Source organism: Malania oleifera, chromosome 5 (genome assembly GCF_029873635.1).
Source record: "Malania oleifera isolate guangnan ecotype guangnan chromosome 5, ASM2987363v1, whole genome shotgun sequence".
Classification (NCBI taxonomy): domain Eukaryota; kingdom Viridiplantae; phylum Streptophyta; class Magnoliopsida; order Santalales; family Ximeniaceae; genus Malania; species Malania oleifera.
Window position 1 is genome coordinate 14,520,458 of NC_080421.1, and position 13,517 is coordinate 14,533,974.

The 13,517-nt window shown below is 38.1% G+C and overlaps 1 protein-coding gene across 2 annotated transcripts in view; it reads right to left on the reverse strand.

Annotated features, from left to right (window-relative positions):
* Positions 1-4,688: 4,688 nt before the first annotated feature.
* Positions 4,689-13,517, reverse strand: part of LOC131155801 (uncharacterized) — a 34,401-nt gene continuing 25,572 nt past the window's right edge. The window contains exons 5-9 of one of the 2 annotated variants that reach the window (XM_058109215.1): positions 7,279-7,401; positions 6,480-6,587; positions 5,791-5,969; positions 5,478-5,597; positions 4,689-5,156 (exon numbers count right to left, since the gene is read on the reverse strand). In XM_058109215.1, coding sequence (XP_057965198.1) covers positions 4,910-5,156; positions 5,478-5,597; positions 5,791-5,969; positions 6,480-6,587; positions 7,279-7,401 — 777 coding nt within the window. In that variant the 3' untranslated portion in view covers positions 4,689-4,909. Of the gene's footprint in view, positions 5,157-5,257; positions 5,598-5,790; positions 5,970-6,479; positions 6,588-7,278; positions 7,402-13,517 lie in introns of those variants that run through there. The other variant, XM_058109216.1, reaches the window with a different exon arrangement.

Below are 13,517 nucleotides of genomic sequence, written 5' to 3' on the forward strand. Positions count from 1 at the left end.
AAAATTTGAAATTGTATAAAAAATTTTATAGAAAGATACTAATATGGGAGGTTTTAATACATGGTAATAGAGTAATAAGCAACACACACTAAAATATCATGAATGTCAAAATAAGTAATTAGATACCATATTACTATATATATTAATATACTAAGGATACTATAATAAATCTCATCACATGTAAACATAATAGAAATACTATAATACTATCACTATATATATCAAAATACTAAAAACACCATATATGCTTAGATCCTAAAAATTCTAAAAATACCATAAACAATATGAATTAATCAAAACCCTAAGATATATACGCAATTAACATAGCAATAGGGAAAAACCCAAGGTATATGGTAGTAATGCAACAATACTAATAATCCAAAATATACCATATTAACAAAATCATAATAATAGTCCAAAACATACAATATTAACATGAAGTAACCGAAGCCCTAATATATTATAATAATAATACACTACTTGTAACAATAATACTACTATAATAATAACACAACCAATATGTATATATGTATATTTATCATAGCACATAATTACCAATGATAAATGCTACTAGAATAATAACACGTATACATCATAGTATTAATAACAATACAAGGCCTATACAACTTTAATCCGATCATAAACAATAATATACAATAATAAGGAGGTAATCAAATCCTAAAAATAAATAAATAAATAAATAAATGAATAAATAAATAGATTAAATTCAATGTGTAACAATATGCAAACAATAAATACGGATATGCAATAATATAGAAATAATCAAACTATGGACATCAATATGTAATAAAACGGAAACCCTAAAAATCAAAATGAGGAAACCCTAAAAATTGAAATGAAATTTAATACATACACTAAATACAACAAAAATATAAGATTAAACATGAAAACAAATTTTAACTGTAATGCTCCTACAATAATAATAATGACCATTAAATAATATGTACAACCAAAATACAAATATGAATATCAACTAACAAACGTTAAGTATCCTATAAAAGTTTAAACTTAACAAGAGAATTTTACAATAACAATTATAATCATTTAATAACAAATACTTAGAAATATAAACATGAATATCCATTATTAAGCAGGGATGTTAAATAAATATGACAATAATAAAAATCACTCATTTAATATACACACACATGCCAATATAAAAAAAAAACTTTAGCTTTAACTATTAAAACCTAAACAAAACCAATATAAATATGTATATATATATATATATATATATATATATATAAAATAAATACAACCTAGATATTTTACTTGCTTATACAATGAAAACCCAACATTAAATCAAAACAAGAAAATAATCAAAACAGAAAACAAAAAGACAGGAAAAAATAAAAATTAATAAATAAAAACTCTACGTGCACGTGTGTGTGTTTGTGTGTGTAGGGACTTACAAGGGGGGTCAGAGGATAGCCGCACGGTGGCTAAGGCTAGATCTGCGGGAGCTGGTACGTGTCTGGATTTGCAGGAACTGGGTCGTGGCCGAAGTTAAAGACCGGAGCTGGGCACGACGATGGAGATGAAGATGAGCTGTGTGAGAGATGATGACGGCAAGCCTGAGGAGTCGGAGTTGATGGAGCGACCAGAGTGGGGCTATCCTAGTCTGCAGGGAGTGACGGTGAAGCTCAGGCTATGGCTATCTTGTTCCGCTGCCGAATGAGAGAACTGAAGAAAGGCTGGTCTGGTGCAACGACACCAGGACTAGTATAACAATGACGTGAGGGTGGTGAAGCCGGGAGACTGACGGTGCTGCGTGGGTGGTTCGCCGGAGTTCCAGCGGCAGAGAGCCGAGGAAGGTCTCGGCAAGGGGGCTGGGGTTCGTGTGTGGTGGCAGCTGTTGTGGTTCGCCGTGGAGTTCTGGGGTCGTGGCGGCGGCAGAAACTGGAACAGAGATTTGAGGGAGAGATTAAGGAGGGGGAAGAGAAGAGAGTAGTGACTGAGAGAGGGGAAGAAGGAGCATGGGCCTGGGTGTGGCCGCGAAGAGGAGATGGAGAACTATGGCTTTTTGTGGAAAAGAGAGAACCAGCGGGAGCTTAGGTTTTTTTTTCTTAAGCTTTATTTTGTCTCCCGGCTCCCCTTGGCCTCTGCCAGTACCCCATTATATAAAAAAAAAATTCTGAAAAATCCTAAAAAAACTTCCTTTTTGATTTTCTTTTTCTTTTTCTTTTTCTTTTCTTTTTCTGCTTTTACTATTATGGTAATAATGAAAATAGTGATAGTAATAATAATTATTATAATAATAATAATAATAATAATAATAAAATCAATAAGGTAATAATAATAATAATAAATAATTGTAGTAAAAGTAAAAATAATAAAGATACTATCAATAAAATAATAATAAGACTAATAATAATAATAATACTAATAGTAATAGTAAAAAGAAATACTAAATGACAATAATAAAATAATCATAATAATAATAATAATTATTATTATTATTATTATTATAGCAAAAAAAATAAAAAATAAATAAAAATAAAGTAATAATAATAATATAGTTATAATAATAATAATAATAATAATAATAATAATAAAAGTGATAATAATAATAATAATAATAAATATATTCAAAATAATAATAGTAAAGTAATACTAATAATACTACTGGTAATAAATAATAATAAATAAAAATGATTATAAGAAAGTAATAATAATAATAATAATAATAATAATAATAATAATAAAATAAGGTAATAATAATAATAATTAAAATAATAAGAGGGGACCCCTTGTTCTATTTGGTTAGGGCAAAAATAGGTTGTCTACAAGTCCGATTCATCCATTCTGCCACACCATTTTGTTGAGGTATCTGGCAAACTGTAAAATGTCTCTTGATGTCCTACTCCGCACAAAATTCCATAAACCGAGAATCAGTGTACTTGATTCCATTATGCGACCTTAAACATTTGATTCTCCACCCCGTCTGGTTCTCCACTTCAACCTTCCAAATCTTAAACTTGATAAACTTACTTGATTTTTGACGCATGAAGTAAAACCAAACCTTCCGTGAGTAATCATCGATGAAACTCACATAATACACATGTCCACCCTTTGATGCAACTTCAACTATGGCCCAAACATCTAAATGTACATAATCAAGAATACCTTTTGTCTTGTGAATAGCTGGTCTAAATTTTACCCTGTTCTGTTTTCCAAGAACACATATTCTGCAAAATTCCAGCTGACATGATTTTAAGTCCTTCAAGAGTTTTTTTTTTTTTTTTTTTTTTTTTTTTTTTTTTTTTTTGTAGTTCTTTCATGTCATGTTCTCCCTTCTGCCCAAGATGCAAATGCCACAAGATGGTCTCATCTGATTCAGCATCCACAATTGCAACTTCACCTACAATGGTAGTTTCTTGCAACGTGTAAACATTCTCATCCAGTTTCTGCTCTTTCATTATAGTCAGATTACCTTTCCATATGGTCAAGACTTCACCTTTGGACTTGTAATTGAAGCCATTACAATCCAAAGAGTTGAGAGATATCAAACTCTTTCTCAACTCAGGTATATGTCTTACATTACACAATATTCTTACAGCATCATCGAACATTTTTATTTTTACATTTCCTATGTCAACGATCTTGCAAGAAGAATCATTACCCATAAGAACTAATCCAGAATTCACTAACCTGTAAATGCTGAACCACTCCTTATTCAGAATCATGTGATAAGAGCATGTCGACTCAAGTATCCAAGAGTTCGTTAGATTATCCGACTCCGCTGAAACTGATAGAACATCATCATTAGCTGAATCTTCTTCTTGAGCAATATTTACAAATTTTGAAATCCTCTCATGCTTTTCAGCATTTCCCTTTTTCCAATCCGGACACTCCGATTTCACATGCCCATTTTTACTGCATTTATAACACTAGATTTCCCTTTTTTTCTTAGATTAATTTCAGGATTTTTGATTAGACTCATTCTTAAACTTTCCTTTGCCTTGCTCATTACTACCCTTTACCACAAGTCATTCTCCTTCATCACATATCTTTAACCTTTGATAAAAATTTAATAAGGCACTTGGTACCTCTTCCAGATCAAGAGTTTCTTTTCTCTACATAAGAGTGGTCACAAGATTTTTGTAGGTATGAGTCAAGGGTAAAGAATTTAACAGCATCATAATTTTATCATCATTATCAAACTTTACATCAACCCTCATCAAATCACTTATAATTTGATTAAAGGCATTAATGTGTTGATCCAGACTTGATCCTTCAATTATTTTAAGCCAATATAAATGCTGCTTAAGAAAAAGTTTGTTATTGAGGGATTTAAACATGTACCGACTTTCTAACTTTCGCCTGATAGCCACTGGAAAATCTTTCTCCATCACCCGATAGAGAACTTCATCGACCAAACACAAGCATATTGTAGATGTTACCTTTACTTTCAAATCTACCCATGTTGTCTCATCCATTCCTTCCGATTGAGTATCAAGCAAAACTTTAGTCATTCCTTATCACATAAGAATGTCCTTCACTCTTCTCTGTCATAAACTGAAGTTTTTGATTCCATCAAATTTGACTACGTCAAATCTTGTAAAAGACGATCTTGATGTCATAACAACAATTGCTCTGATATCAATTTGTTGTAATATGGATCGAATAATGAAGATGCACAACGAAATAAACAAGTAAATATAAATAACATAAAACTATAACAAGATCAACACAAAAATTTACGTGGTTTGGCAAAATCTACATCATCGGAAGCAATGACATACAAATTTCACTATAGAAATCAAAATGTACACAATACACTTCTAAAAAATGATCACTCTCCCTCTCAAAATATGCCCAGATGACATATATAGAGGTTCCTCGAACGTTTCCCCCTATTTGTCCAACCACCCAACGTTTAAAAAATTCAAATTTCCGAAGAAACTGCCGCAGTGCAAGTGCCTCTCATCGACGAACACAGGGCTTCATCGACAAGACCAAGAAGAACCTTCGTCGACGTATACAATGCTTTTGTCGACGATGCCAAAAGTTTGAAATTTCTAGTCTCAGTAATTATTCGTCGACGAACCTCTACTGTCCACTCGTCGATGATCACATGGCCTTCTTTGACGAGGTTTGTTGTGTTGCCCCCTTCATGTTTTTCCTTCTTCCTTCTTTTCTCATCAAAACAAAAGTATAAGAACCACAAATAACACAAAGAATATATATAAAAAAAAAAAAATTATAACTATGCAATTAATATTTAATTTGTTAATGAAATTTGAAATAAAAATTTAATAAATAAAATTTTCCCCTTCTTTTTCAAACAAAATTCTTAATCCAAGAATAACCTAATAAATACCTCCACACAAACACACACACAATATATCCAAAAGCTTACACAGTTTTACCGAGACAACCCAACCCCATACACAGGTAAAAGAAATACAAGCAATATGAAAGAAGTAACAAAAAGAAAAATCATTATGGGTTACAAGTTGTAGTCATTGAGTCCCAGATCCCTGAGTGCAGCAGAAGCAGCATCCTTGCAGCTCTCATGGTTTTCTTTGGCCTTCCTTACAAATTTCTCAATCCCAATGTTGAGCAAAAGAGTTCTGTAACACATGAGAAAACTATGAATAGGGCTTGTAATTGTTTTGGATGTCTATGAAAGCATAGTGCAACCTACAACACTTGTTTTTCCCAATTCTTGAGGTAAAGCAGGAGCAAGCCATATTTTTATTTTTATTTTTTTCAAAATTATAAAGTGGGGGTGGGAATATGAATTTGAAGCTTAAACAGACTTGCCTGTTCTCTGGATTCCTGACCACAAGGTTTCGTATCATAAGACAGGAGTTCCTCTGCATTTGCTGCGCTGCTGGAAACTTCTGCATTGCTTGAATAACAATGTCTCCAGCTCCAGCTTCAATGGCACGAGCTGCATTGTTTGGGGATCTCAAAGAAAGCGCACAGATGATAGACATAACCTACACCAGATTGAAATAATCAACCACAGATGAAATTCTGTGCAAGTGCTTTTAAACAGCTAATCTGGATACTCCAACCAAAGTGACAATCACAACTGGCCGGATAATCACACAAAGGCCACATGTCAGGAAGCATTTTGATACCCAATGCTATTTTGACCAAGGGAGAAAAATGTTTGAGAGATGCACAGATTATTCAAATTATTCTAAATTCTGTCCATCACAATTGGCCATCTCTCTTGCATTGCATTAATATACAGTTTCCAGGTAATCTAATTAATATTACACCCTGCTACATTTCATCTATTTGAACAATGGGCCTATATCCCTGAAAATGTCACAGAACTGGTACTAAAAAAGTAATGGAATATGAAAAATATTCTTAGACAGCAAAGGCCTGATCAGAGTCTCAACAACATGAAGTCCACAGCATATTTAAGTGGGAACCTGAGATTGATACAGGTGCAATGGTAATGCACATTCACACAACAAAGCTCAGAGTTGCCTTACCTCTTGGAGAACAGAAGGTTCATCAGAAAATCTTGCTGACAGTTTGATTAAACCATCCATCCCTCCCTTATCAACAATTTCGTTCTTATTTGCATCACTTCCTGCCAACTGATCAAGAAAAATGGGTAGAGGTGCTTAAATTTTTCAAAAAGGGCTAAGAAACTCTAACCAGAAAGTTCTTAGTCACCAAGTTGACAAACTCCAGTATTTTCCTAAGTCATGTTTCCAAAAGGAGCAGGAGTGTGACAAAGGAAATGACTGCTGTTAAAAGGCCCTAAAACAGGGATTTATGGTGGGGCATATATTTCGGATATGGCAAAAGAAGACTGCTGTTATGGGAAACTTTTCTACAGCTCCTAACTTCAATTTTCTTTTGTTTTTCAAGAATTTAAGAACCATACGTCATTCTATAAATTGTTTCATCCAGTATGATTGCAAACAAAAGCAAAAAGGAATGCAAAATGATGTATTTTTTCTACATTAATTTTCTGATGCTGCATTTTGTTGCCAAGAATTCAGAGTAAACAATTATTTTCGAGTTCTATAATTGTTCCACATGAAAATTTGTCATTAAGCTAGAAACTTCCTCTTCCTTACTCTCATCCTTTGAGGAACAAAACACATTTAACACCTTGGAAAAGATAAAAGAAATAACAAAACTCAAGAACAGTCATGCCATACTGGCTCTCCTATTTAGTTCCCAATTTACTTAATCAGTACACCCCACCAACCCCTTCTCTACCCCCCCACCCTCAACCCAAAACTAAATCTCGAAAACTTTATCAAAATGATTACAAACCTTGGATAACAAAGAACAGCAAGCTCTAGCAACAGTTCTATTCCGCTGTAGACCACTGTCATCAATACATCGAAGAACTGCATCTATACCACCATTTTCAGCAATGGATCTACATATTTCATCCTGCAAAAACAATAATGGTCCAATAAGCTGCTATAAATGTCTAGGAAGAAACAAATTCTTTTTCCATCAATCATATTATTACTGTTAAAATTTGATTAAAATGAATGAACTAACTTGAAGATAGGTCTCTTTCTCTATTTATAACACAAATTAAATACATTCTAATGACAATAATACCCTTACTAACTCTCACTAATTAACATACTAAAAAACTCAATAATAATAATACTAAAATACATATATAACCTCTAACACCCCCCCTCAAGCTGGAGCATAAATGTCAGATGCTCCTAGTTTGTTACAAATGAATTTAACACGAGCACCCCCCAACGCTTTGGTAAAAAAATCAGCAAGCTGCATGTCCCACTTCACATAAGCAATTGTAATGAGCTTCTGCACAAGTTCCTACCGAACAAAGTGACAATCAACTTCAATGTGCTTCATCCACTCGAGAAAGACCGGGTTGGAGGCAATATGAAGAGTAGCTTGATTATCACACATCAATTTCATAAGCTGAGAATTGGAAAGACCCAATTCTTCCAGCATGTTCTTCAACCAGACAAGTTCACAAGCAGTGTGAGTCATACTTCTATATTCTGATTCAGCACTTGACCTTGCCACCTATGAACAGCCCCATAGCATATAACAACAATTACATAAATGTACAGATATGCAGCATAGGACACGCCCTCAAACTCTATACCATGTCTGAATCCCCACAATCGGAGTTGACCGCCCCTACTATCTCAATACAGCCTGGGTTCATATAAATCAAAAGTATGGTGCCCTCATTGGCAACGGATCCGTGCCTGCACTATCAGTCCCCCGGGTACATAAAGCATATCGTGCAATTTAAGCAATTTAAACACTCTTTTGAAATCATTTCACAAAACACATCATTATGTGAAATCCGGCCGGTAGCCGTCAAATAAACTTCCTGCATTTTCACAATAGTTCCAATATTTCACAACATCAACACCTGCCACATAGTTTTCCACATTCGAAAACAACCCGAAAGTAAATATAAACAGTTAATATCACAATACGGATTTTAAAAAACGAAAACAACATTTCCAACTAGTGAAAAGGTCCAAAATGACAAGTACAATATTCTAAAAATATAACATTTGAATTTGACCGGTTGGTTTTGAAAATAAAGCCAGTTTACCGAACCGAGGCTTGGAACCCAAAAATCGCCGTAACTCGATATCTAAAAATTATTTCAACATTTCAATCGATTCATATTGTATAAATCATTGTATTAACATAACCCCCTTACTTGCATGTGAATCGGAGTCTGAAACGACTCGAAACTCAAGCCCTAGCTTTCCAAACCCCAAACCTAAACAGTTCAAAACAACGACATGAAAACCCTGAAACCTTATACTCGAAGAACAACACTTCAGTGTAATCTCGTATACTACAGATCTACCATACCAAAAGCAAAAACTAACCCTTACCTTGATTTTCGGGAAAAACTCGAAAATCTCCGAAATGAAATTCTGATTCGTAGAACCTGTAGAGATTCCTTCCCTGATCCACGTAGCGACGTCGGATCGTCAATTTTGGCAACACACGGCTCGAAAATCTTAGAGAGAGAGAGAGAGAGAGAGAGAGAGTGGAGTTCGTGTCTAGAGAGAGAGAGAGAGAGAGAATGAGAGTTTATAAAGAAAAATCTAACTTAACCTTTAAGTAATCAAAATAAATATCTCCTCCAAGATATTTATATATAAATATCTTAAAATATCTTCTCCAAAATATCTCCTCCAAAATATCTCTTTATTTATTATACATATATATATATACATACATACATATATATTTGATCGGGTTACTACAATCTCCCCTCCTTATAAAATTCGTCCTCAAAATTTGCCAACTATTCCAATCACATCATCTGAACTCTAGCTGCTCTGTCTCTAAGAAGAGCCGGCGGCCACCCACATAGCAGCCCCGTCCCAATTTTATTACCTACTCTCACTTATGGCGAAGGAATACTATGGTTACATACAATAGTCTCAGAAGCTCACATTACATATACAAACTCTCCTAGAGACAATCCACATACCCTTACCATAAGCAAAAAGGGATACACTCACATATCTACATTACCTGTCTAACTCTGAACATCTCTAAATAGTTGAGGATACTTCTGACGTATCTCGGCCTCTACTTCCCAAGAAGCCTCCTCAACTGCGTGGTTACGCCATAGCACATTCACCAATGGTATCTCCTTGGTACGCAGCTTCCATACCTTCTGATCCAAAATTTGAACCGGTACCTCACCATAAGCTAGTGCTTCACTGATCTCTAAGGACTCATAACTTATCACGTGCAATGGATATGGCACGTACTTCCTCAACACCAACACGTGAAACACATCATGCACCCTAGATAAGGTCGGGGGTAAGGCTACCCGATAAGCAACTGGACTTATCCTCTCCAGGATCTCGAACAGCCTAACGTACCGAGGACTCAACTTGACCTTCCTCCCGAACCTCATCACTCCTTTCATAGGAGCAACCCTCAGAAATACCATATCTCCGATATCAAATTTCAATTCCCATCGGCGAGTATCGGCATAACTCATCTGCCAACTCTGATCTGATCTAATCCTTTCTCTGATAAGCTTGACCTTCGCAGAGGTCTGCTGAACCAACTTCAGTCCCAAAATCTGCCGCTCACGTACCTTATCCCAGTACAACAGAGATCGGCACCATGACCATACAAGGCCTCATATGGTGTCATCTCAATACTAGTTTGGTAGTTGTTATAAGCAAATTCTACGAGCGGTAGATACCAGATCCAACTATTACCGAAATCCAACACACATGCCCGCAGCATATCCTCCAAAATCTGAATCGTCCTTTTAGATGCCCATCTGTCTGTGGGTGAAACGCCGTGCTAAACGTGAGCTGTGACCCCAAGGTATCTTGTAACCCCTTCCAAAACCGAAACGTGAAACATGGGTCTCGATCTGAAACGATAGACACCAGGACGCCATGGAGCCGTACTACCTCCTGTACATACAACTCTGCCAACCTATGCATAGAATAGTTGACTCTGATTGGAATGAAGTGTGCCGTCTTCGTTAGCCGATCCACCACCACCTAGATAGCATTCTATCCGTGCACTGCTGAAGGCAACCCCGAAACAAAATCCATCGAGATTTGTTCCCACTTCCACTTGGGAATGTCAAGCGGCTATAGTGGTCCTACTGGTCTCTAATGCTCAACCTTCACCTGCTGACATGTCAGACATTGCCCAACAAACCCGACCACTTCCCTCTTCATATTACTCTCGCAGCTCTCTATAAATTTTCTTACTCCCTGGATGAACAGTATAGAGAGAGCGATTAGCCTCCTCCAAAATCCTCTTTATCTCTGCGTCGTCAGGTACACACAGCCTGGTGTGGAATTTGAGAACTCCATCCTCAGAGACATTAAAGTCTGAATGTGGTTTGCTCTGTAGTTTCTCCACAATCTTTACCAACTCCGCATCATTCAACTGAGCAGCTTTGATTTGTTCTCGTAAGGTCGGCTAAACCACCAACCCGGCAACGAAGGCCTGGGGATCCTCGTCCACCAGCTCTACCCTTAATCTCTCTAGATCCATCCTGATCTGATGCTGCCTCACAATTGCTGAAACCGATGCCTCCACCGACTTCCGACTCAGTGCATCAGCTACCACATTAGCTTTTCTGAGGTGATAGCTAATGGTACAGTCGTAGTCTTTGATCAATTCGAGCCACCTGCGCTGCGTCATATTCAACTTCTTCTGTGTAAAGAAGTATTTGAAACTCTTATGATCGGTAAAGATCTCACACTTCTCACCATACAAATAGTGCCACCAGATCTTTAGAGCAAACACAACTGTTGTCAGCTCCAAATCATGTGTAGGATAATTCTTCTTGTACTCCTTGAGTTGACGAGAAGCGTAGGCAACTACTTTACCCTGTTACATCAAAACACAACCTAATCCCTTCAGGGATGCGTCACTGTAGATCACGAAGCCACCATCCCCTGATGGAATGGTCAACACTGGAGCCGTGACCAAGCGCCGCTTCAACTCTTGGAAATTCTGCTCACAGTTTCCAGTCCACGCAAACTTGCTACCTTACCCTTCTTGGTAAGCTGCGTCAAAGGGTTCGACAGCTTAGAAAAGCCCTCGACGAACTGGCGATAATACCCGGCCAGACCCAAGAAACTACGAGCCTCGTGCACATTCCTTGGTCTCGCTCAGTCAACTACCTCCTCAACTTTACCTGGATCAACAGAAATCCCCTCCTTGGACACCACGTGCCCTAGAAATGCAACCTGCTCAAGCCAAAATTCGCATTTCTTAAATTTAGCAAATAATTCCTTCTCTCTAAGTACCTGAAGGACTACTCTAAGATGAGCATCATGCTCTGCTGGACTCTTCGAATACACCAAGATGTTGTTGATGAACACAACCACGAATTTATCCAGGTACTCGTGGAACACCCTGTTCATCAAGCCCATGAATGCTGTAGGTGCATTTGTCAAACCAAACGGTATAACCAAAAACTCGAAATGGCCATACCAGGTTCGCAAAGCAGTCTTCGATACATTCTCTGCTTTCACCTTCCGCTGGTGATACTCAGACCGTAGATCGATCTTTGAAAAGACCTGAGTGCCTTACAACTGGTCAAACAAGTCGTCAATCTGAGGCAACGGATATCTATTCTTCACGGTCACCTTATTGATCTCCCAGTAATCGATGCACATCCTCATCGAACCGTCCTCCTTTTTCACACAATACAGGCGCACCCCAAGGTGACACGCTCAGCCTGATGAACCCCTTGTCCAAAAGTTCCTGCAACTACTCCTTTAACTCTTTCAACTCAGCGGGAGCCATCCTGTAAGGCGCCTTGGAGATTGGTGCCGTCCTCAGTGCTAACTCAATAGCAAACTCCACTTTCCTGTCAGGAGGCAACCCTGGCAAGTCTTCAGGAAAGACATCGGAGAACTCCCTTATCACCAGGATATCGTCCAACTTCAATCCCTCCTTAGGTGACTCTTTCACACTCGCCAGGTATCCTTGACAACCCTCCACAAGTAGCTGTCTTGCCTGCATCGCTGAGAGGATCCATGGTGCAAAACGCACACGCGACCCAACAAATAGAAATTCCTGCCCTCTGGGAGGCCTGAACATTACTTCCTTCCTACGACAGTCAATGCTTGCAAAACTGGATGCCAGTCAATCCATCCCTAGGATTACATCAAACCCATGCATATCAAACACGATTAGATTGGCAAGCAACCTCCTCCCCTGAATCTCTATCGGGAAATCCCTGACCACTCTACTGCATACCACCACTAACCCTGATGGCGTATCCTCACCTAACTCGACCTCTAACGGTTGAGCCTCCACTCCACACCGTTTAACAAATTCTCGAGATATAAAGGAGTGGGTTGCACCCAAATAAAAAAAAACTACAGCATTATATGATAAGTTGTAAATGGTACCTGTCACCACAGTGCCAGCGTTCTCTGCATCGCCTGGCATCATCGAGTACACCCTAGCCTGAGCGGTGCCTCCCTGGTGACCACCTCGAGGTGTCTGGTTACCACTCCAGTTTTGAGCTTGTGCTGAAAGGAAAGTCACTGTCACCCGACAATTTCGTATCAGATGCCCTGACTCCCCGCACCTGTAGCAGCCAGTGAATCAAGACTTGCACTCGCCCCAATGCTGCTTCTAGCGCTTGGGACACATTGGCATCTCCGAACTCCCCTGGGAAGCCTGAGATCCCAACTGCTGCTGCTGTTGGCCCGAAGGACCACTGGACTTCTTCCAATAACTCTTGCCGGAGCCTGACTGCGAATTCTGGGGAAAAGGCCTCTTCTTCTGATTCGCCTCTCTCCCCCTCCTGGATGCTAGCTTCAGCCGCCATGGCTCTATCCACAAGCTCGTAAAAGCCCTAGACCATCAACGCTGCCACCTGCGCACGTATAGCCTGCTTCAAGCCCCTCTCAAACATACAAGCCTTCTTCGACTCATCTGAAACCATGTGAGACACAAACCGAGATAACTCCACGAACCTAACTGCGTACTGCTGCACCAGCATCGATCCCTGAGTCAAGTGGAGGAACTCC